This window comes from Lagenorhynchus albirostris, chromosome 9 (assembly GCF_949774975.1).
Source record: "Lagenorhynchus albirostris chromosome 9, mLagAlb1.1, whole genome shotgun sequence".
NCBI classification, from domain to species: Eukaryota; Metazoa; Chordata; class Mammalia; order Artiodactyla; family Delphinidae; genus Lagenorhynchus; species Lagenorhynchus albirostris.
The window spans coordinates 14799368-14824916 of NC_083103.1; the positions used below are offsets into that span (position 1 = coordinate 14799368).

The following is a 25549-nucleotide window of genomic DNA, read 5'->3' on the forward strand; positions in this document are numbered from 1 at the left end:
CCTCCTGGATAGCACAGGGAACTATATTCAATATCCTGTGATAAACGGTAATGGAAAAGAATATGAAAAAGAATGTATATATGTATAACTGAATCACTTTTGCTGTACAGCAGAAATGAACACAACACTATAAATCAACTAGACTTCAATAAAATTTTTAAAAATATTTAGGAAGAGAGCTCCAAATCTTTGTATGGATCACGAAGTATCTTCAAAGATCAAAATTGGTTCAGCATCCAGTTGTACTGGGTGGTTCTGAAAGTTGGCATTTGCAATAAGATATATATGGCAACTCTCAGTGAATCGTAACAATCCACTCTCCCTGAGAAGATGTTTACGCTACATCATTTTTGAGGTAAAGCTAAATGGAGCCAGCTAAGTGCCAACCCCAATTACTTCTAGTCAGGTCTCCCCATTGTAAGTATTTTGCAGTAACACCCAATGGCTTGATCCACTCCAAGAATCCTGTTCCCACACAACAGTCCCTGTACGAGGAGGCCTGCCTGTCCCATTACACGGCTGCGGGTGAACAAGAGCCCTTCCCGGAACAGAAGGCTTCCAGGGAGTGAAAAATCTTTCTATTTGAAGTAGTTTCCAGGTCACTACTTCATTGGAGGGAAGGCACAGAGTATGTCAGAAGGGGGATGGAAGATGCATAGCACAGGCTGGTCTGTAAACACTGGTGCTTATTTGATAGCTTTTCAAATCAGACCCTTTGAAGCAATCGAGGGGGTGCACGGGGAGTGGCGGTGGAGGGGTGGTTCTGGACTGAAACTTTCACGATGATAATGGATTGTTTTTATTCCAAACTCTTTGCTGACTTTGGGTATTGGCTAGATAAGCACGAAGACACCACTTTTCAGACCTCATCCACTGTGTCTTATCCAGTGCACCATATTTTCTAGCTGGGCCAGGAAATGGCTATCAGTTCCAACTCAAGAGAGGAAAATAACCCAAGGGGCCTCCATTTTGTTGGAAGGGATAGACAAAGGCCGGGCTCAGACACCCTCACTCAGTGGCTATGCCTCCGATGGAAAGGAAACTGCCCCAGTCACTGAGGCAGAGATGAGGAAAGACTGACCAAGAAGAGGCTGGGCTCTGTATTTTCACATGCATTGAGGTCTCTGGGCTGGGAAGGTCTTTGGGTCATGCATCCACCCACTAGATGGTCACCCGGACTCTAACAGAACACCACGCAGCCAGTCCTTGGCATGGCTGGAGGCCTCAGACTCTTAGTGGCGGAGGTCCCCATCTTAAGCTGAAATTGGCTGCCCATGCATTTCCATCCACCGGCTCCAGTTTCACCTTCCTGTTTGACGTGCTAGCCCCACTGAAGCCAAGAAAAAGAAACTGAGATCTTTTCCATCTGAAGTTGACAAGTCTCTTCATCTCTCTGTCCCCTTTGCTTTCAACTTGGCCCCTTTCCCTCCCCAGGACCAGAGGGAGAGGCCAGCCAGTCACTGCTTAGTACCCTGACCTTGGTGGGAAAGACCCTAGGCCTGGCTTCACAGAAACTCTGTATCTCCTGGAGATCGGAAAATCTTGATTTCCTTGACCATGCTTTTTGGTCAAGAATGGCAGAGGATGACCTGGATTCCCAGGTCTGGTTAAAGCAGGCTGGAATCTTCCAGAAAGCGGATGGATCCCTGGTCAGGACATGGGTATTTCCTGCCTGGGAGAACCTCTCCCTGTGACTGGAAGCAAGCCAGGGCAATGCACGGATCAGGGGGTCCCTTTCCTGCTGAGGAGACTCTCAAGGGGAGCCAGAGGAAGCCATTTCAATTACTTTGAGAAGCCTCAACTCTAGGTGGGCAGGGCCTTACCTGTGACAGTCAGATACCCAGATCAGTGGGGAGGTGACCAAAAAAAAGGTGAGTGCCTCAGGGTGGTCCCTGAAGTACCCTGGCAAGTGGACAGCCCCTGACCCTCTGGAGTCTCCTGCCAGAAATGGTGGGGTTTCTCCCCAGGACCCCTGACATACCTTTAGAGAAAAAAAGGTAGAATTCATTGAGCAACATCTCACTTTCGATTTGCAGAGAAATTAAATATAGTGAAACGCTTTCATACGTGGATGCTTTGTCCACCTCGGCCCATCAGTTCCTTTCCTTTCCTTTCCTCTAAGGGTGCTGAACACAGGGCGTCTGAGAGCTGATGAGATCTGGGAAGCACCAGGGGCGCTTGAGTCTCCCTCAGCAACACACTTCTCCTCGGTCATCTAACCCCTGCTTTGGGGGCCTCGAGGTTTCCACAGGAAGCGAAGAAAGAGAATATACACCAAAGAAAGATCCTGGAGACCGGGTGTGTTCCAAGTGTGAGATCAATTTCTTTTTATTGCCATCTTAACAAAAGTACTTGGGAAGGCAATCTTTGATTCCAGCATCGGAGGGCAAGGCAATGCCAGGCAATAGTCAAGCCATCGGGCTGTCGGACAGGGGGAGCAGGAACCCCCAGAGAACCACAGGCTGGGAGAAGGAGCCCAGGACACAGGGACGTTGCAGTTGCCCTCCATTCTCCCGCCACGGGGCTAAGCTTGGGCTGGGGTGAGAAGCAGGACTCCAGGAATGGCGGCAGCAGGCCCTGGGCATAGCAGTCCTCCCAGCCCCCACCCAACTGTGGCTCTAGGGGGCAGGTGTGGCAGGATGGAGGGTTGGGATATGAGTCAGCCTCAGGCCAGGGAGCAAAGAGGACACACAGCTGAGCTGCACCCACGTCAGAGCTGAGCTTGCATCCGCCACTCCCCGCCTCCCGCCCTAACTCTAAGAACCGGGCTCTCTCCCCACACTCCAAACCCAAACACGAAGCTTCGAGATGTGTGTAGCTAATGCATACGCAGCCCAAGCAAGCAGAGGCAAGGCATGCTGGGACCTGGAACGGGACAGGAGCCCTGCTGGGCTTGGGAGGGGCCAGAGGAGGGGTCGCCTTCTGGATCCCGAGACCTAGGCCCTACTTCTCCCCAGCCACTGGCTGCCAGCCTTCGTGCCGGGGCGGGGTGGGGTGGACTCGCGCCCTGAACGCTGCTGTGGCCTCCCACTGAAACCCCGAAGAGCTGGGCAGGGGCAGGAGCAACCCCCCTCCCAAGTCCCACATCTGGTCTCTGACAGGGGAGCTGGAAAAATCCACAGACCTGGCTTCCAGTCCTGGCCCCGCGACCGACTACTGTTTCATTTGTATGAAATGCAGATGACGATGGTAATAAAGTTGATCACAGTACCCGACGTGGCTGCCTCTCCCACTGTCCTGAGGACCCACTGAGATCACACGTCTGCGAGCGCAGGGAGAAACATAAAGTGCTCTAAGAATGCCAGGTAGTCTTCCCCTTCCTCCGACGTCACTCCCCTCTTCTCCCGGCTCCACAAAAGGCAAGCATGGCAGCTGAGCACACGAGCGAGGGCAAGCGGAAGGCCAAGGCTGGGGCGCCACCCACCGGGGCTCAGAGCCCTGGGGGAGGGGAGGACAGACCCCTCCTGGAAGGGCTGAGCTCTGCTTGCCCATTCTCAGGCCTCACCCTCCTCGAAAGCAGCAGCCTCAGGGCCGGGGAGGCTGATGCGGCAGCCCTGAGGACGGAGAGCGGGATTCCATCCGGATGCCCCCCACTCTCGCTCCCCCTTTCCCTGCAAGGCCTGCTGCTGTGGGGTGCAGACCAAGAGGAGGCCGACCCTCAGGCCAAGCAAGCATCAGGCAGGCAGCTTCTCCTGCATCTTGAGCACCTGCCAAAGATGAGGGAGCAGGGCTGAGCCCAGGGCAGCCAACCTGTACGCAGTGAGGAGATGACAGTCCCCCCAACACCCTACAAGGGTCTTCGATCTTGGACACAAGAGACTGGCCCCTGTCTCAGGGCCAGACACCCCTCCTCCATCTCTCTTCCTCCCAGCGCAGACTGGCCGGCTTACAAACTGTGCTTTCTCTTCCGAGACCTGGTAGTCCGTGCGTGGGCCGGCGCTGGGGGCGCCTCTGGGGGCTCCGCTGGGGGAGCCTCGGCCCGGGGGGTGGAGCCTGCGGGCGCTGCCCCGTCAGGCCCCCGCTGAGATGCCTGGACCCCATCCCGGATCTCTGTCAGCGTCTGGCACATCTGGCTGACACGGCTGGTCAGCTCGGCCATGGCCTGGCCGATGGCCTGCATGCCGCTTGCCATGTCCCGGTGCACGGTCACCAGCTCCTGGCAGAACTGCCGAAACACCTCAGTCTGCTGGGTGTGGGTGTGGAACAGCTGCCAGTCTAGGCCTGTGCTGGGTGGGCCAGGGTGCGGCCGAGGGGCCCTGCAGGTGGCCTGGGCCTGAGGCGAGGGCCGGGGCAGGGCCTCGGGCTTGCGGCCCACTGTCTCGGACTGGTCAGAGGAGGAAGAAGAGAGGAGCAGGGCGGGCCTGGCCAGGCAGGCCTCTTCCTCTGGCGACGGCTGCAGGGGCCCCTGGAGGGGCTGCCTCGAGGGCCCGGGCGTCTCCTCATCTTCATCATCTTGGGGGACAAAAAAACAAAGAAGGGCAATTGATTACAACTGCGAGAAAGAAGGCAGCCCTGGGCTCGGACGCACCCCCCAAAGTTACCTAGCCTCCCCCCACCCTGCTACCCCTTAGCCTCGTTCGGCACCTGCCCCCCCCCACCTGTAGAGAAGCACCTGCTCCCTAGATCCCTGAGGTACTTGGGCCAGGCACGCCTGGGGAGACAGGTGAGCATGAACAGTGCCCAGGTTCCCAGGTCCCCTTCCTTGTACAGGAACAGCAACTTTCTAGTGGGACCCCAGCCCCAGGGATGGCACGTCGACCCAAGGGCTCACTTCCTCTCTCTGCGGCTCAGTTTCTGCAAAGCAAAGGTAACAACTGCTCTGCCTACCTCCCCGACCACTTGCCCACCTAGCAGGGTTGTTAAGACTACACAGGAGGACAGACAGAAAGGCACTCTGCGAAGCTCGAAGAGCGACACCTGCCAAAAGGTACTATGATGCTCTTGGCCGCCCTGAGTTCCCGCCTCCATGCGGCCATTTCTGAGCTGCTTGGGGCCACCTTGTGGCCCTGCTGGAATCTGCAGCTTTAGGTCATAGAGGGGGAAGCTGACAGGCTGGAGAAGGGAGGGAAGGGATGGCTCTGGGACAGACAAGCCCACATGATGCAGAGCAGATCTACCTGGGCGACCAGCCCTGCCGTCCTCTCAGCGCCCCAAGGCAGGCTACCCGAGCAGACACGCCCCTTCTACCTGGAGCACCTGACGGCACACAGGGACGATCAGACAGACTGCTACTTGTGACCAGTCGCAGGGAGGGGCCCAGCCCTGCACACGCGGGTCTCGGCGGCTCTCTCGTGAGCTGGTTCCCACAGCAAGAGCGAAAAGTATACAGGCTGACCCTCCTGACAGGCACACCTCCCTGCCTGTACCTGGGGGGCTGAATTCAGAACCACCCCAGGGGAGGTGACGGGAAGACAGACAGATTCCCGTTGCCCTGAGCCGCATGCCTCCGAAGGGTCCCGGCATCTCACTTGGGCCAGCACAGCAAGAGAGCCTAGTGCCTCATGACCCCCACTTGGCAGACACCCATTCTGGAAGGGCAGGGTTGAAAGAAGTGGGACGGGCTGCCGTGATGCTGCTCCCTCCCTTTCAGGGCCTCATTCTACCCAGCCCCTAGCCAAGTGCCGTAGCAGCTGGGAAAAGGAGGCCTGGACCAGCCTGCGGTGGAGGGGTCCTGGGCCCCCTACCCAGTTCAGGTCACATTTGGTAACCTCATTAACTTTGGTCTCGGGGAGACGGAAGGATGAGCAAGACAGAATTTAAGGAACAGACTTCACTAGATGCTAGCCTTCTCCCTTTTCTCATAATTAGGTCGCATCATCCTGAAACTCCCGGATACACTGATCCAGCGGCAGCTGGCAGACCCAGGTTCAAGTCCTCATTCTGAATCAGGCTCCGAGACCACCTCTGTGTCTGGAGTTTAACTACCTCATCTGGACAACATGGAAGTGGGACCGAATGATCTCCTCCTTCTTTCCTAGTTCTCAATATCTGACTCCGAATGGCCACCTGTCAGGAGCCCCAGCCAGACAGGAAATTAGCAAGCTCCCTGCGGCAAGGGGCCTGGGGAGGGGAGGCTGGGTCTTTGTGAACCATCTTCCCGAGGGCTGGTGTTCCTGGAGCCCTGCTGCCCGACTGGTCTCTCACAAGCCAGACAGCCTCCAGCTGGGACCGCGGGCTGTGAGTGGGGGGCAGGTCTGTGCAGAAGCACAGCTGAAGGGGGTGCAGCCCCAGCAGGGAAGGGCCTCGAGTGCTCCCCCTTCTGGTGAGCCCCGATAAGCACTACAGCCCCAAAGGACGCCCCGTGTAGGCCAGGAGATTCCACACCCCCAACCCCTGGCATCCAAGTTCATCCTGAGACACAGGAAGCAGAGGGGAAAGAGGGAGACGAGTGCTGGGGAGCAGAGGGGTGGAGGGGGCCATGCGGAGGGGACCCAGAGCACAGAGAGAGGGGTCCTAGTGAGAGCCCTGGGGCGGGGGTTTGTGGGGGGGGGGCGGTGGGCAGAAAGAGGCAGAGCGCAGAGAGAAGAGAAGGCAGAGTGGCACCGCGGAGGGGAGTGTGGAAATAACACAGAAATAAAGACACTCGGAATACACAGACAGAAAGGACTGAGCTTTCGGGGCCTGGGACTTGGCTGGCTTCCCCTCGCGCCCCTCCCCCTCGCCTGCTACACGGGGCTTCCCTGGCTCCTCTCTGTTCCTGGAACGTGCCAAGCGCCTTCCTGATGCAGGGCCTCGGGGCCTCGTACATGCTGTTCTGCCTGCGAGGCCCTCCCCTCCCCTGCGCTGCGCCCCACGGCCCACGCGTACCGGCAGGCTTAACTCTTCCTCACCCTTGGTCTCAGTTCAACTGTCATTCCCGGGAGCCTTCCCCAGCCTCGGTGGATGGCCAGTCCACCGCTCCTGCGCTCAGACGGGCCGCTACATAATCTGCAGGGTCGAATGCAACACGAAAATGCGGGCGCCTCGTTCAAAAACTAGTCTGAGTTTCAGGAAGGCAACCGAGGAGCAGTCAGCCCAGCTCCGGCCTTGAGAGCGACGGGTCGCACACCCAAGTAGTCAGCCCTGCTCTCAGTACCTCCTGTATTTGTCCTTCATGCCTTCTTTCAAATTTCCTTGCGCAATTATTTAATTAAAGTGTGTTTATTCTCACGAGTTTAAGGAACGAACGTCCCAAGAGCAGGGGCAGGGTAGGTTTGCTTTTTTTTTTTTTTTTTTTTTTGCGGTACGCGGGCCTCTCACTGCTGTGGCCTCTCCCGTTGCGGAGCACAGGCTCCGGACATGCAGGCCCAGCGGCCATGGCTCACGGGCCCAGCCGCTCCGCGGCATGTGGGATCTTCCCGGACCGGGGCACGAACCCGTGTCCCCTACATCGGCAGGCGGACTCTCAACCACTGCGCCACCAGGGAAGCCCTAGGGTAGGTTTTATGCCCATCTCTGTCTTCCCAGCTCCCAGCGCAACTTCCGGCACGGTGTTCAGGAAATATTCTCGAATGAGTGAAGGGAAAGAGGTAGAGAGGACAGAAGTGGGGGAGGGAGGGAAGGACGGAAAGACTGGGCGAGGCAGAGGGACAGGAGAAAGAAGGCGGGTGCAGGGGACTCCGCCAGGAGTGGGTGGGGAACAGGCAGGGGCAGCCCGGGGAGGGGAGGCGGGCAGTACTCACAGCTGGTCGAAGGGCTGTCGGTACCATCCAGTTCCACCCTGGGGAAGCCGCGCCCGGACCGGGCTGTGAGCAGCGCTGACTCGATGGCCCTCTCGTGGGCAGTGAGCACGATGGCGGGGGCCCGACCCCCGGCCCCTGGGCCCGACAGGGACTTCTGCATGAAGGCCAGCTTGTCCTTGGTCCTCCGTTTCATGTCATCCCATCTGTGCTTAATGTCCTTGACGGAGCGGGGGACCTGGCTGACGGAGGTGATTTTCCGAGCTATGCCTTCCCAAATCTTGTCCCTGTCGGCATGGGACAGCCGCATGGTCTCCCTCCCAAAGAGAACCGCTTCGTGGTGGGTCACCTCCGTGACCAGAATGTCCAGCTCCTCCTTGGAGAACTTGGGCTTCCTCTTACGCTCAGCCAGGGGCACCACGTTCCTTGGGTTGAATATCCCACAAAGCACAATTGGGTAAATGACCGTCAACGCGGCAGGCCTCCTCCTTCCTAATTGCCGGCCCCCAGCCGGGGAGCCAGGAGGCACCTGGGCGCCCTCGCCCGCTCACCACCACCACACCCTCTTCCTAGCGACAGGCCCCTTCCACTGCTCCTTGGAGGGCAGGAGGAGACGCGGCGTACTCGATGGGAGTGCTGGACGGAGCCGGACGCCTTCAGTTTCAGGCCCTGCCTCGCCTCTGACTAGCTGTGAGAGCCATGGCCGCTCAGCAGCCTCTCCTGGTCCCACTCACTCCATCCGGAACCCGAGTAACAACTGCACCAACCTAGGGGCTTGTTACTAAGGAGGCAAAAGCACAGCGATGTGAAAGAGCTTTAAAGCCCTGAACGGGAATAAAGGATCCTTACTGGGGTTAGGGTGAGGCCATTGCCTCCACAAAGCAATCTTTACCTAGCGCCATAGACCCCGGTGGCTTGGAGGAAGACCTTTACGCAGTGAGACTATTTACAGTGGGCTTCCATGGGGTGTGGCCTCGCTGGTGATGCCCGTGATTAGGGCGTGGCCACAGAAAGCCTGTTCTGTCCTGCGGCTCTTCCCCTTCCCAGGCTCCCCAGCCCCCACCTCTGGGTGTGTACAGGCTCCCCTCCCACTGGAGCGCTGGCTGGCAGCAGCTCCTCTGGGGGCGGGCTGCTGTGCTTTTGGGCAGCTCAGGGGTAGAATGTGAGGACCCCATGAGCACCCATCGGGAGACAGGTTCCACTTTGATGCAGACCAGGAATGACCTCGGCTTCCATCTGCACAGAGCAGCCAGGGGCCCCGGGCATGGGCACAGCACAGCCCTGACCCCTCTGGCCTGGCACCTACTCTGGCTCTGCAGCTCCGTATCTCCACAGTGTGGTTCTGTCCACTCTTTAACTCATGCCCAAGGTCCCAAATGTCCATCCAAGAGAAGAACCTAGGCCATGGAGGGAGCCTGGTTCACTCCTCTGGCAGGTGCCGAAGCCACAGCAAGACGCAAGGGCACAGAGATCCTTCAGCCTTCACCTCCCCCCCAGAATATCACAGCCCAGGAGGCAGGAGAAGGAGGCCGAGACTTTGTCACCTGGCCAAGACAGTGGAGGGCCCGGGGCTGGGGCCTGGGCTTTGCACTCAGGCAGACTTTGGATGAGAGGCTGAGTCTCCTGTGCAAACCCCATTTCCCCCAGTACCACCTCCAAGACCTGCCAGGAAGAGTTCATTCAGGACTTCCTAATCTCACCATGTGGGATCAGGAAATTCTTTGTTGGTGGGGGAGGGGGCATCCTGGACAATGCAGGATCTTCATCAGCATCCTTGGCTTCTGCTCGACAGAAACCAGAAGCATCTACCTGCAGAGGTGTGACAACCAAAAAGGTCTCAAGGCGCTGCCAATGCCTCCCGGGGACAAGAGAGCCTGTGGTTGTTGGCCACTGATTTCATGAAGGCAGAGCCCCACGCTCATCACGCGGGCGCCTGTTCTCTTCCTGGCCTACCGCTTCGGGTTTGAGGAGGTTAACCAACTCCATTCGATCATCTATCTGCAAGAGCCTACGCTGTGACAGTGCTAGTGAAAGTGCCTGAAAGTCAGGAGGAGCTGTACAAATGGAAGCCTTACCTGAACGGGAAAGGAGGGTTCCCAGGATGAACTGGCTTCCCCCTCACTCCAACTACCACCAGAAGGCCATCTCCCTGGCAACAAACCATACACCCAAACCCAACCTACTCCTTGAATCTCCAATGAGACGAGGGCCCACCATCTGTGACAACCCTGGCGCCACCCTGGATCAGAATGGGTCTTGGAGCGGGAACAGGATAGATCCCAGGCCAGCAAGATAGCAGTAGCTGAACCCACCCCACACAAGGCCCAGGAAGCCATGCTGTGCCTGGTCCCTTGGGTACAAGCAGAAAGAACACAGGCCTAGACGCTCAGAGATGTTCTGCCGCTGACTGCATGATCTGTTCTGTTCTGCCGCTGACTGCGTGATCTTGAGTAAGACCCTGCCCTGCTCTGGGCCTCAGTTTAGCACTGTAGCATGGAGATCAGAACAGAGCAGTGGTTCTCAACACCAGCGGCGCATCGTAATCACTCTGGAGAGCTTTAAAAATGACCAGTGTCCTGGGCTCAGCCCCAGCCTGATTAAGTCAGAATCGCTGGGTGCTAGATGTCCACTCAGTTCGTACAGATGATGAATCCCCTTCTTTGCGGTTACCGTAAAGCCTTGTCCCGGCCAAAGCGTCAGTGCAGAAAGGTCTGACCCAGACTTCACTCAAACACACTCTCCTTTGCTTGCCTAGAGCCACACCAGAGCTACAGGCCAGGGGTCTGGGCCATGCAGCCCATCTGACGACCTGCCGGACACCTGGCCCCCACTTCCCACTTCTGAGTCTTTGCTCACAATGTCCTCAAATGAAAGCCCAGCCCCTTTGAAGGCCCAGCTCAAAGGCCCTCCCCACCCCTGCTTTCATCTGAGCCCTCCCAGCGCATTGTCCATGCCTCCATCAAACAGCCTTATTAGAAAAAGCAATTTCCACGGCGGAAGGTGTGAGTCCTGGGAGGGCCAGGGGGGCAGGGCTGGGCCCACCCATCTAGGGCGCCCAGTACAGGCTCTGACGCGCCACAGGTGCTCAGGAATGGGTGGAGTTGCATGTGCTAAGCTGACCTGCACCCGGCGGTCGCGGAGAAGAGAGCAGAGGTGCCCATCCACCTTCTTGGAGCCACTTTCAGGGCATGGCTGACCTGATGCTGTGAAAGGGGGCTGGGGAGGGGGTGCCTGTCCCCACAGCACAAGGCTGGGGCCCGCCTGTCCCTCGGTGCCTCTGCTTCTGCACCTGTTAAATGACGATGAGGACAGTGGCCCCGACAAATGAGAGGGTGAATCCTTAAGGGCCCCGGACAGTGCAAACTGCAGCCCACACATCAGCGGGCCGCAGGTGGGAGCCCCTGTGGGCAGCGGGGCGCCGGGGAAGGGGGCTGGAGAGCTACCACGGCCTCCCCACCTCAAACCGATTTCTCCTCATTTGCTTGGCACGTCTCAGGGTTTACATCCAGCAATCTCCCTCTTAGCGAGGCCCTAACTGCCCTCCCTCCAAGCACAATCTCTCCTCAACCTCCCAGCCCCCAGCCCCCAGCCCCACGGGGCACAGAACTGCACAAACACCGACAGTGGGCCTGATCCACGGCGCGGTTCTGCCCCTGGGTCCAGCCCTCTGAGGCCTCCCTTCCCCCCCAACCCAGCTCCTAACCCCCGTCACAGCTCCTGAATCCCAGAGAGAGGCCACCAAGGAGACGATGAGGCAAGCCCGACCTCCCACACTGCTGGCTGACCCCCCCAGGCAGGGCCCCCCAGCACACCACACAGGCCAGCAGCACAGAACCCAAAGGAGTGCCCTCGGTCCCGAGCTCAGCTCGGCTGCCTCTGGGTGACCCTGGACCAGTCCCCTGCTCTCTCTGGCTGGCCGTGAAGGATCCTTCTGGCGCAAACTTCTGTCCCAAGCAATGGACAAAACCAGTCTAGCAATCGAAAACTGAGCTAGAGACTGTGCCCTTTTCTCTGGGGGGCTTTTAAACAATGGCTGAGGGCTGCACTGGGATGATTCCTGCACCCCTCCAGCCGGACTCTGCCTGTGAGAGGTGTCACAGTCCTGTGGCAAGGACACGCCCCCACCCCAACTTGGGAATGCTGTCAGGAGCCTGGGGCCTAGGGCTTCCAGAAACACTGACAAGGGTGTCCCAGTAAATGACTGGTCTGGCCACAGGCCTCCTCCAGAGCCCCCTGAGGGAAGCCTGTGGGAGCTGGAGGGTTGGTCCCCCAGAGCTAGACACGTCCCCGCAAAGAGCAGTCCCGGGGCCTTCAGGGACCTCTAGCACTGGAGACCCTAAAGGCCCAACATGCTCCCTTGGCCTCCTTTCCAGAGTTCGGGCAAGGCTCCCGGGAAATCAGCAGACAGCAGGACTCACCTCATCCAGTTGGCTTTAGTCTCATCTGACCCATCAATGGACTTGTAGCGGTTGTTCTTGTCCACAATCTGGAAGACAGAGAGAGAGTCTAGAATGGGCATCCTCGAGGGGGCTCTCGTGTCTCTGGACTCCTCTCCAGACCAGGGCCCAAGGACACCACACAGAACCTTCCCGTCTCTCCCCCTGCAATGCCCCCACTGCTGCAGGACTGACCCCTGAGCTGGGGCAGGAATCCCATCTCCCTCCTCTATCTTGATGGAATACCCAGCAACATGGCCAACAAGTGGCATTTCCAATAGCATCACGTTGCACCACCAGCTAAATTCAGTCCTTCCCCTCTCTCTATGGTTTCTCTGGGAGACAGAGGCTGGCACTGAGTGACTGGGCATATGTGATTTCGGAGGGCTTCTCCTCTCCCCAGTCTCCAAATGTTCAAGAGCCTCAGGGTTTGCAATGGGCCCCTTCATCTTCTATAAAATTGTCTTTATTTCATCATCACTTTCGAATCAGAGTTCAGCTGGATATGGAATTCTAGACAGATGAACTTTATTTTCTTCCAACAAATAAAGACTGCCAAAAAGGCTGCCATAGGCGCTTAAGCAACCTACTGTCAGTCTAGTGTTGTTCTTTCACGCATGATCTGTCTATAGTAAATTTTAAGACTTCCCCTGTATTCTTGATTTTCTGCAGTTTCACTATGTGGTTTTGAAATGGAGATTTACTTTTTAAAATTCTCCTCATTACTGGTCAAGCACATTACTTGATAAGGACTTATTTCAATTCTGGGAAATTCTGAGCTATTGTGCTTTTGAGTACAGCTTCTCAGTCATTTTCTCCAGTCTCTTCCAGCAGAATTTCTATTAAACAGATATGGCAGGAGCCCAATCTATTCTCCATGTCTTACAACTACCCTTTCATAATTTTCCCTCTTTATCTTTCTGGGTGATGCTCTCAGAAAATTTCTCAGAACTCTCTTCCAATTCACTCATTCTCTCTTTGACTTTGTCTGGTCCAGAGTTTATCTGTCTGCTGAGGTTTTTCCTTTCTTTCTGGCCTTCCTTTTTATTTTATTTTTTCCTTCCATTTTAAATGACTACTTTTAATGCAGTGAATATTTTTCATTCCCAGGATTTTCAATCGGTTCTTTTTCATACCCATTTTTTCTTATTCTGCCTCTTTTTTGTTTCATAATGTTGTGTTCCTTCTTCTTCTAACAGCTTTATTGAAGTATAATTAACATATAATATACCATTTGATAAATTTTGACAAATGTATATATCACAATCAAGATAACAAACATATCCATCACCCCTAAGAACTTCTTCAGGGCCCCTGTAATCCCTCCCTCCTGCTTCTCTCCACATCTCCCTTTCCCAGTCCACAGGCAAATAGTAAGCTACTTTCTGTCACCATAAATTACTTTGCAGTTTTCAAGACTTTACACAAGTAGAATCAAATGGAAGGCATGTCTGCCTTCCTTCACTCAGCACAATTATTTTGAGATTTGTTCCTACTGATGTGTGTATCAGAGTTTATTTCTCTGTATTGGTGAGTAGTATTCCACCGTTTGGATGTGCCACTATTTTTTTTTTTTTTTTAATCTCCTTATTGATGGACATTTGGGTTGTGTCTAGTTTTTGGCCATTACAAATAAAGCTGCTAAGAGACATCACTAATAAATCTTTGTATAGACACATATGCTTTAATTGCTCTTGGGCAAATAATTAGTAGTGGAATTGCTGGGACACATGGTAAGAATAGGTCTAACTTTTAAGAAACTGCTAAACTGTTTTCCAAAGTGGTTGCACCATTTTACATGCCCACCAGCTGTGTGCGGGATTTCCAGTTGCCTCACATCCTTGCCAATACTTGGTATGAACAGGCTTTTTCATTTTAGCCATTTTGATAGGTATGAAGCAGTATCTCATTGTGGTTTTAATGTGCATTTCTCTGATGACTAATGATACTGAATATCTTTTTGTGCACTCATTTGTCAGCTGCATTGTCTTCTCTGGTGAAGGGTCTATTCAAATCTTTGGCCCATTTTTTAAATAGTGGGGCTTTTTCTTATTGTTGAGTTTTGGGAGTTTTTAAAAAATATATTTTGGATACAAGTCCTTTATCAGGCATATGTCTTACAAATATTTTCTCCTAGTCTATGGCTTGTTTATTCACTCTTTTGGTGGTGTCTTTCTAAGAGCAGAGGCTTTAAATCCAAACAAACAAATAAAAACTCACTGTCTTTTTCTTCTTAATGGATGTTATCCTTACTTTATTTCTTTGAAGATCCTAAGGCTGTGAGTGTTAATTATCTGTTACCCCTTTCATCCACAGTAACAGAACCCCTGGATTATAACCGAATACCTGGCTACCTGTAATAACAGAATACATCTCTTGGCTTCTCCTCTGGCTAAGTTCTGGCCAATAGAATGTAGGTGGAAGTGTCATGTGTCATCTTCCTGAAAACTTCTTTAAAATACAGCTGATAGGGCTTCCCTGGTGGCGCAGTGGTTGAGAGTCTGCCTGCCAATGCAGGGGACACGGGTTCGAGCCCTGGTCTGGGAAGATGCCGCATGCCGCGGAGCGACTAGCCCCGTGAGCCACAATTACCGAGCCTGCGCGTCTGGAGCCTGTGCTCCGCAACAAGAGAGGCCGCGATAGTGAGAGGCCCGTGCACCGCAATGAGGAGGGGACCCCACTTGCCGCAACTAGAGCAAGCCCTCGCACTGAAATGAAGAGCCAACATAGCCATAAATAAATAAATAAAATTTTTTTAAAAAGGCAAAATTCCTTAAAAAAAAATACAGCTGATATATGCGCTTCTACTATCCTGCTGCCTGGAATGCAGATGTAATGGCTGGAGCTCTACCTATCAACTTAGACTATGAGGCTATAATCCAAGCATTGAGACAGTGATTAGCTGGATCAAGCTTGGTTCCTGAGGACTTAATACAGGCTCAGAAGGTATTCATGGAAGAAAACTTAATTCCTGTTTTGCTCAAGCCACTGTTATTTTGAATCTCAGTGACTCACAGTCAAACCTACTCCTGATTCAGATCCTAGTTATTTTAAATTCATTTTCAGAATATGCTACTATTTTTATTTTAATTAGAGTGAATTCATTTGTCATTGTTTTTGAAGGCTGTCTTTGTAACATTAGTTTTCTTCATTAGTTCTGGAGGTTTGGTCCAGAGGCTCATCTTGAGTAGGAGTTTGTCTGCCTACCTCTTGCTTTTTCTCATTTGAAGCAGTCAACCTGGCTCCCCTCTCCACCTCACCTGGGGCACTTCTATTTCATAGTACCCTACAGGAGCTAAAAGTGATTGCACTAGACTAGAGCCCTACGGGCCTTTGTTTTCAGTTCTGTGATCACTTCATGTTTCTCTCCTTCTCTCTCTCTGTCATTTTTTTTCTTTTTCTTCTCTTTTTTTTCTGGCTGGGGCTCAAAGTGTGAACCCTCAGTCCATCTGAATTGCAAGCCCTCGTGCCCCCTCCACACACATCTTCTTTACCTATACTCTTTCTCTGGACATTCGCATCCATTTCCATACTCTCAATCTGTTCATTACTCACAGATTTTCATCTCAAGCCCCAGGTGTGAATATCTGATTTCCCATGTGACACGCCCCCTTGGATATCTCACTGGCTGCTCAAACTCACCTCAGGCTCCACCCCCAAGCCTGTTCCTCTCATTTTCCCCATCACAGTATTTGAAACCACCATCCACTCAGGTTTCAGAAAGAAAGTCATCCCTACCAAACCCCAGTGAATTGTAACACTTTAAATGAATGAACTGTACAGTATGTGAATTATACCTCCATAGAGCTGCTAAAAAAAAAAAAGGAAAGTCATCCTTCATGCCTCCCTCTTTTTTAAATTTTATTGAAGTATAGTTGATTTACAATGTTGTGTTAGTTTCTGCTGTACAGCAAAGTGATTCAGTTATACATACATATATTCTTTTTCATATTCTTTTCCATTATGGTTTATCACAGGAGACTGAATATAGTTCCCTGTAATATACAGTAGGACCTTGTTGTTTATCCATCCTATATATAATAGTCTGCATTTGCTAATCCCAAACTCCCAATCCTTCCCTCCCCCACCTCCCCTCCCCCTTGGCAACCACAAGTCTGTTCTCTACAGCTGTGAGTCTGTTTTTGTTTTGTAGGTATGTTCGTTTGTGTCGTTTTTTTAGATTCCACATATAAGTGATACCATATGGTATTTGTCTTTCTCTTTCTGACTTACTTTAGTATCATAATCTCCATCCATGTTGCTGCAAATAGCATCATCTCATTCTTTTTTATGGCTGAGTAATGTTCCACTGTGCACATGTACCGCATCTTCTCTCTCCATGCATCTGTCGATGGACATTTAGGTTGCTTCCATGCCTTGGCTATTGCAAACAGTGCTGCTACGAACATAGGGGTCATGCCCCGCTCTCTTGATCCCCACATATCTAATCCCTCAGCAAGTCCTCCAAACCAAATTTCAAAACGGCTCCTGTCTCCACTGCTTCCTGCCATCATCAGCTCTCCTCCAGACAGCTACAAGAGGTCCCTACTAACCTCCCTGATGCCATTCTTAACTCTCCACTGATTCTCCTCAAAGCAGCCGGAGGAATCTATTAATGTAAATTAGATCATGGCACCCACCAGCTCAAGAAGGCATACACTGTACTTACAATAAAATTCATACTTAGGTTCACTGCCTTGAAGGCTTGTGCGACCTGGTCCCCGCCTACCTCCCAACTTCTCTCAGGCCTCTCTCTCCCCCTTCACTTTTCTGCAGCCACAATGCTGTAAGAGTGAGACTTCACGCTGCCTGCCACCTCTTTTCCCCACTCTTAAAAAAAATGATATTCATGAAATATCTCAAGCATTCAGAAATTATAAAGAGTAATGTAACTGACCACCTTGTACCCATCAGTGAGAGCCAAAAAAAATGACCACCAGCATTTCTGTCCCGGACCTCTGTCTCCTCTTGCTTCAGGAAGATACATAGATGTTGTTGACGACCATCTCTGCCTCCAATTCATTCTCTTTCCCACCCTCCCTCCGTCCTGAAGCTGGAAGGGAACCTTCTCAATTTTACTATACAAGGATTTCTTCTAAAAACAACGTACAGAACCATTTTGCATGTTTGTACAGTTTACAGAAATGGCACCCAAGTGAAGGTATTATCACTTTGGCAACGTTTTCTAAGTTTCGCACGGCTGGTCCCTTCCTATCTTTTGGGTCTCGGCTTCTGTCACTTCCTCAGAAGAAGGTTTTCTTGACCTGAGCCTCAGGGAGGTTCTCCCCTTCCACACCCTGACCTCCACATGCCTCTCTCAGTATTATCTCTGTAACACTGTCCTGTTGCTTCCTTTTAGAGACCCAATTGCAGGGTCTGTCTACTTGCCAATGTGGTAACTGACTGCCTTCTCTTTAGACCATAAGCTGGTGACGGCCAAGTGCATGGCTATCTGCTCATGACAGTGGCCTGGCCCCGGTTCCTACCACGGGGCACGGCACACGGTAGAATACTGGTTGAATGAATGAAGGATTGGATGGAGAGCCAAAGTATATACTGTTAATACTTGAGTATAAAGGAAATGAGTGGCGTGCTGGAGCGGGCTCGAGCTGGCTAACGAGAGCTGACGGCAAAATTTTCCAGAATCTCATGAACCAGTTGTGAAACACAGCCAGCATTAAAAATTAAATTACATAAACTTACAATTCAATACATTCTATTTTTATGAAGGTAATATATACCCAAAGCTTCCTAATGATTTTACTATATTTTACGATATCAGTGTTCTCGAGGGTACTGGCATCTACCGTATCCGCATGGTAGAGATACTATAGAACAACTGTCACGATATATCTCTTCCCAGCTACTCATTTCATGCCTTCATGTTGGCAGCTTGAAACCAGCCACGCTGGGAGCCTTGACATCAAGAAAACTGGCACATGTATCCTGCAGTGCAGCCATCAGCAGGCAGCAGGTTGCTAAATATTTGCTAGCACATCACACCACATGTTTGCATGTGCACAGACAGTCTGGGAGACGCGTTTCAAACCCTCACCTCTGGTTACCTCTAGAGGGGAGGGCAGAGGGAAGGAGGATGAAGCTTTTGCTCTGTTTGTCTAGCTACAAGACTCTACTGTCTCCGTGGCTTAAAACTCTCAGACAAAAAAGAGAAAACATGCAAGCTCAGGCTTCCCTTCCCCTGGCAATCTCCCCAGATGACACCCCAGTCTACAGGGACCTTCCCCTGGAATCTCAGGGAACCCTGTACTTTATCATAATACTAATCACCCTTCATTATCATTTTCAGATTGCTCCTTTCTCTCTGCGGGGAAAAGGGAAGCATCTGTAGGTCCCGCAGCCAGTAGCAAGAGCACCTAGTGGGTAGTGAGAGTCGCGGAGCCCGAGGAATCGGCTAGAGTCTCAGCGTCACCACTGACGAGCTGAGTGGTCTTGGGCAAGTGACTTCCCTGGTCAGGCTTCAGTTTCCTCCCCTGTAAAAAGGGGTAAAAACCAACCTTGCGGCACTGCCATAATGACTGATTTAGAGGCACTCCATAAGAGGTCGCTGTGAGCACTGTGATCGTAATGGTGATTATTAAAGGGACCAAATGTTCGTTCTGATTAATTCTGGGTGGTAGGGGTCAACAGTAGTTGTAATCAGACTTTTTGCAGCTTCAGCTGGGCCGAGAGGCCTGAGTGGGAGCCGTGAGGGACACAGGAGCTGCCTAAGGTCTCTGTTGCTGGCTTCAGATCCCCCTAAGATGTCCAGGTTTGCTGAGGGATGTTTCTTGGTTTATCGTCCCTGTCCGTCAGGATTTTCTCCAATCGAGCATTCAGTCATTCAGCAAATATCACCAAGGGAGCAGCTACAGTGACAGGCTCTGGGGATAAAATGGTGATCTGGGAAGACAATGTCTTTGCTCTCACAAAACTCACAGTCCAAGGGATGCAGAAGAGAGGCCACTGTGCTGTCCCGTGGTCAGCAGTGTGGTGGGGAATTCTGTGGAACACGGGAGCGCAGAGCTGGAGCCCTGTACCTGGTGGTCAGTGGAGGACTTCTTGGAGGGTGTGGAATCTAAGCTGCAGTCTTGGAGAAGAAGAGGGCGAGGGGGTTCTAGGTGGAGGAAGCGGGGCGCGCAGGATCACGGAGGGTATTTAGAGCACATCACATGTTACTGATTAGCCCTGCCATCCGAGTAGACAGCGGGCTGTGGGCCTCAAGTCCTGCGACTGAGATGGTCCACGAAGGCCCGGTCAGGGCCAGATGCTCGGGACCAAGCCCAAGAACACTGGTTTCCCAGCATCCTCCTTTGCCTCATCCTTCAAGGTCGATTCCTTGGCCTTCTGAACCCAGCACTTCCTGGACCAGCCCAGACGCTGAACACTGTGATGTGAGAAGGACTTTGATAACCTGGGCCTGACCAGAGAAGGATGACCTGCATGGTAAGAGGGTCCCTTAGACTGGAGAAGAAGAGGCTAGAGAAAGCAGAGCCGTCATCAAATGTGGGAAGGACCACAATGTGGGGAAGGGCAGGCAAAACCAGGACCACTTAGAGGACACAGGCCTGAACTTGGCGCGAGGAATATGCATGCAGAACGGTCCTAAGATACACGTTCTAACATGCAAAACCGTCCTGCAATGGAACAAGAAGCCTTGTGAGGTGGTGAGTTTCTTGTTACTGGAAGTATTTAAGCAGTAGCAGGATGACTCGTTGTCAGGGAAGCGGAAGAAAGAATTTCCCCACTGAGTGGAAGTCTGTCCTAAATGACGTATAAAATTCTGTCTAAGAATTTTATGATGCTATGTGGACAGATCCTCAGAAAATAATATAAAAAAACATAAGGTTTGGCTCCCTGGGTCAAGCATGGGTCCATGTGGACTAGAACACTATTTCTGACCATGGTAATAATTAACAGAGACATCAATAATAAAACGTCACCCGCTGCCATTGATGGAGCAATTTTACTGTGCCAAGTACTCTGATCTCATGAATTCTCACAACTCTATGAAGGTAGCTACAACTATTATCTCCATTTTACAGACTAGGAAACTGAGGTTCAGACCCAGTAGGCAACTTGCCTGAGGCCACAAAGGAAATGTGTGGGGCAGCTAGAGTTTAGACTCTGCAGGTACAGCCCTTGCTCTTAAGCGCTCTGCAGAGTGATGGATGCCACCCCAGGCTCCCCCGAATGACCTCATCAGAATCAACCAGGATCGTGTCCTGGGGCCCTCTCCGGTGGACTTCCAGCTTTGCTGCTGGTTTGAGCAAATCATTATCTTTCGCATACTGATGCGAAGGTCGGCATTTTAACAGGGAGGAACATTCTGCTTTGCGGCAGAACGTCTGCCACAATCGAGGATTCACTGTTGGACTCCTCTAAATAACCAGGTGCTGGCAAGACTGGATTTTTTTTTTTTTTTGCGGTACGCGGGCCTCTCACTGTTATGGCATCTCCTGTCGCGGAGCACAGGCTCCGGACGCGCAGGCTCAGCAGCCATGGCTCACGGGCCCAGCCACTCCGCAGCATGTGGGATCTTCCCGGACCGGGGCACGAACCCGCGTCCCCTGCATCGGCAGGCGGACTCTCAACCACTGCGCCACCAGGGAAGCCCAAGACTGGATTTTTAAAAACCTGATTTGCCTGCAACTTTCCAGGAACCCAACGAATCCATAAAACGTTCTGATTTTCAGCTCTGCAACTCCTCTTAGAGCAAAGCGGTTACAAAAACGATTTGTGAAGCCACTGACAGTTGACAAAGTTCTTTCACATGTCTCAGATGCTCCTCCCAGAAGCCCAGGAGGCAGGCGGCATCACCTCAGTCCCCGGCCACTTCCCAGGCTGAAACGTAGAGAGATAAAGAGGCCGGCCTGAACTTGAACTTGAACTCTGGCTCCTGCTATGCCCAGAAACACGGAATGAAGAACGCTTAAATTGAAAGGGGGCCTCTGAGATTATTCAGGGCCTGGGTTCCTAACTTGGTGTCTATGGATGGACTTCGGCCAGGAGAATGGGGGGCAGTCCCTTAAAATGTGCATAGCATTTTATGAATATACATGAGTATAACCCCCTAGGTATATGAGTATATGAGTATAACCCCCTAGGTATATGAGTATATGAGTATATAAGTATAACCCCTTAGGCATATGAGTATATGAGCATATGAGTATAACCCCCTAGGTGACTCAAGAAGGCTCAAGAACCATGATCTAACCCAGCCCCACACCTCCTGCACCACCATTTAACCGATGATGGAATTAGTACAGTCAGCGCTATGTATCTGCGGGTTCCACACCCACGGATTCAACGAACCAAGGATCAAAACTATTTTTAAAACTTTTTTCCAGAAGTTCCAAAAAGCAAAATTTTAAATTTGCCACACACCAGAAACTATTTACATAGCATTTACAATAATTTACATAGCATTTACATTGTATTAGGTATTATAAGTATTCTAGAGATGATTTAAAATACACAGGAGGATATGTGTAGGTCACATGCAAACACTGCACCATTTTATAGAAGGGACTTGCGCACCCATGGATTTGGGTATCCATGGAGGCCCCTGGAACCAATCCCCGCCGATTCTGAGGAACAACTGTACGTACTTCCTTTCATTATTCTATTTATCAAATTTCAAAAAGGCCCTGGAGACCTGGTAAATGAGGCATGTTTACATACAATCCCAAATTCCACATCCAGGTTTTGCAACTGTAATTTCACTCATCACCCCCAGCCGGTCCTGAAACCCACGTGAAGCTGACTGGAGATAATACAGCTGCAACGTGCCCATCACCTACTACACACCAGGCACGCGACAAGCATGAACAATAGCAACTCATGGGGTACGTTCCATTAGATTGTGCATCCCCATCTGATGGATAAGAAAACTAGAGCTCAGAGAAAACGGTGACCAGCCCCCAAACACGCTTCTTTCAAGCGGGAGGAATGCGAGTCCAGAGCCCCGTCACCAATGCAGACAGCTCTTCCTTTCCCAAGTCCCTCTGCTCTGTCTGGAAAAGGCACCCACAGAAACGACCACCCTCTACCCTGAACGCACTCAGCCTCACTCTCCTTGGTAATAAATCTGGCTGTTGGTGAAACTGATGAAATGAGCCCTTGGACCAGGACTTGAGGAGCGGGGTCAGGAAACTGGCCTGAATCCTGTCTCTTCATTATGCCTGACATGAGGGTCTTGGGGCAAGGGTGGGGGAGATAGCCAGGAGAATGTGCCCATCTGGGAGGCAGCAAAAATGCAAATAAGAATGGGCATGCTGTCAGACAGAAATTAGCGAGCAACAAACTTTATACATCATGCTACAGACCTGAAAGGTCTTCCTGGTTAACAAGGCAGAGGGAGGTGGTGACAGAGGCAGAGGGAGGTGGTGACAGGACAGGTGTGAAACTCACCCCGTGGGGTTATTCAGAACACAACCTGCACACCCATCATGGGCAACTCTCCCTAATAACCAGTGAAATGGACAAGAGACAGAAAAAAGCAGAGAAAAACCCAAAGGCCCACAAGGAGATATCGCTTCACACCTACTCGGATGGTTAGAATCAAAAAGGCAGGTAACAGTAAATGTTGGAAATCAGAAGAGAGAAATCAGAGCCCTCATATACTGTCGGTGGGAATGTAAAACGGTCCAGTCACTCCGGAAACAGTCTGGCAGCTCCTCAAACAATTAAACATAGAGTTACCATATGACCCAACAGTTCCATTCTGAAGCACAGACACAAGAGATGGGAAAACATATGTCTACACAGAAACTTGTACACAAGTGTTTACAGTAGCATTATTCATAATAGCCAAAAGGTGGAGACAACCTAACTGTCCATGCAAGAATGCACAGATAAACAAAACGTGGTATATCCACACAGTAGAATATTATTCGGCCATAAAAAGGAATGATACCGTTACAACGCGGACACACACCTTGAAAACGTTAAGCCTCGTTAAAGAAGCTGGTCACGGAAGACCACATAGTATATGATTGATTCTGTTCACATGAAAAGTCCAGAATAGGGAAACTGATAGAGACAAAGAGTAGAGTAGTGGATGCCTAGGGCTGGAAGGCAAAGAAGGGAAGAGGCGGGTAACAGCTAAAGGATGGAGTTACTTCTTGAGGTGATGAAAATGTACTGAAACTGGCTGTGGTGATGCTGCACATATCTGGGAATACACTGAAGACCATTGAACGATACTTTAAATGGGTGAATCGTGTGGTACATGACTTCCATCTCAATAAAGCAGTTTAAAATACCTGCCAAACCTTCATCAGCCATCAGACAAGGAAAAGGAAACGACCTTACGTCACTGGCTTGAAAAGCCTTCCCCAGAGAAAAGGGTGTGTCGGTGGCAGCGGGAAGACCGACAGACGTCACGTGGGCATCTAGACAGTCACATTCGGGGTTGGAGATTAGGAGCTCAAGCTTTGGTTCGGAGACCTGCTTCCACACTGCATGGCCTCAGATGAGTAACCTGGCCCTTTAAGCCCCAGTTTCCCAATCTGTAAAAGGGGGATGATAATACCTATCCCATAGAATGGTTGTGAGGATACAAGAATTAAGACCCACAAATCTTTCAGTGCCCAACGAACAACAGCAATTGTTGTTGCTATTATTATGATGCTTGCCCACCAACCCTAACTAGCATTTGCTGAGGACCCACCGGGGTTTAAGTGGTGCTGAACTTGGCTCTGAGGGTATAAATCAGACAAGACCTCTCCTGGAGGAATTTTCATACACCAGGAAACCCCCAAACCCCTACTGTTAAAGCCAGAAAGTTCACTAGAGATGAGTGTTTCTCAAAGTCGGGTCTTTGGATATGTTCTCAAGATCCAAAAGTTCTAAGAATGTTTAATTCAATGTTTTCCTTAAAAAAGAAAAATCAATACATGGGAATCCCCATGAGATTTCTGCCCCACAAGAGTATTGTGCTTGTGGAAATTCCCTGGTGGTCCAGCGGTTAAAACTCCATGCTTCCACTGCAGGGGGCCTGGGTTAGATCCCTGATCTGGGAAGGAAGATCCCGCAAGCCCTATCGCGCAGCCAAAAAAAAAAATTAAAAAAGAGTATTGTGCTTGTGACTGAGTTGGCACCCGGGGTAGGCTGAATTCTTGGCGCAGCTCTCGCCCCTCCCTATCACCCTGGCCGTGTGACTCCGCACTAGACTCTTACAGGTGGCCCATACTTCTTCACTCCTTGACCTTGGGTTCAGCCACGTGACTTATTTGGCCAATGGGGTGTGAACACGCATGATGCGGACACGGGCTTGAAACGTGCTTGTGAGGGTGGGCTTGCCTCCGGGATGAGAAGAGCTTCCCCAGGGAGGCTCCGCCTCTTCAGTCTGGGCCCAGAACAGACACACTTGGAGCAGCCTTGGGCCTCGGTGAGCAGCCAAGCCCAACTAAATCAGCCCAACCGCAGGGAACCAGTGGACACACCAGAATCAATGAGGATCTGCAATCAGCCAGCAGATACCCGAGCAGGGCTGAATGATTGTTGTTCTATACGCCAGGGGTCAGCAAACCAGGGCCTGCAGGCTTAATCCAGCACCCCCCAATTGTTTTGTACAGCCCACCAGCTAAGAATGGTTTGTACATTTCTAAATGGTTGAAAATAAATCAAAAGAAGACTATTTCATCATGTGAAAATTACGCGGAATTCACATTTCAGTCTCCATAAACAAAGTCTTACTAGAACGCACACACCTCCAGCGGCTCTCACACTGCAATGGCAGGATTGAGTAGTGTGACAGACACTGTATGGGCCACAAAGCCTAAAATACTTACTATCTGGCCCCTTAACACAAAAAGTTTACAGAGCTCCATTCTATTCCACTGCTTGTCCCATCGTAACAGCTGACTGTACAACACCAATCATGACTACTTGCCATGAGCCGATGAAAAAAGAACAGATACCAAGTTTAATACGGAAATGATGCATTCTGGCAAAGACTAAGACACATCGTGGCAGTTGCATTAATGAAAGATTTCCCAGTGTTTTAAACAGAGACAAACAAAGAAAAGTGTCACGTGGCACACAAAAGCACAGGCATGCCCAATGCGGAAGAAGCCGTGTCTAAGTAGTATTCACCCTATAAACAGCACGTTAGTTTCAGTAACACATTATCCAACACAGGACATTGATTTTGTTCATTTGAATTATGTTGGTTTGTATAGTTCTGTTCATTTTATATTTTTAAGTCTGTCTCGGTTTTATAGTTGTTTAAAAGCTATAAGAAATGTGTTTATCTAGTTTTTTATGTTTAAACCTTTTAAAGTAACTTTAGAATAAAATTAATGTAACACTGGGACCCCATAAAGAATAAAAGTCAGACACCTGACCAAAGTGCCCATGAAAAGATGCTCAACATCACCAGTCATCAGGGAAATGCAGTTAAAACCACAACGAGACACCAGTTCACACCTCTCAGAATGGCTTTCACCAAAA

General features: G+C 51.3%; 1 protein-coding gene across 3 annotated transcripts in view; it reads right to left on the reverse strand.

Annotated features, from left to right (window-relative positions):
• Window positions 1-25549, reverse strand: part of PRDM11 (PR/SET domain 11) — an 82617-nt gene that overhangs the window by 10829 nt on the left and 46239 nt on the right. For 2 of the 3 annotated variants that reach the window (XM_060159343.1, XM_060159342.1), the window contains one exon: window positions 12077-12144. In XM_060159343.1, coding sequence (XP_060015326.1) covers window positions 12077-12144 — 68 coding nt within the window. Of the gene's footprint in view, window positions 1-2308; window positions 4453-7661; window positions 8084-12076; window positions 12145-25549 lie in introns of those variants that run through there. The other variant, XM_060159344.1, reaches the window with a different exon arrangement.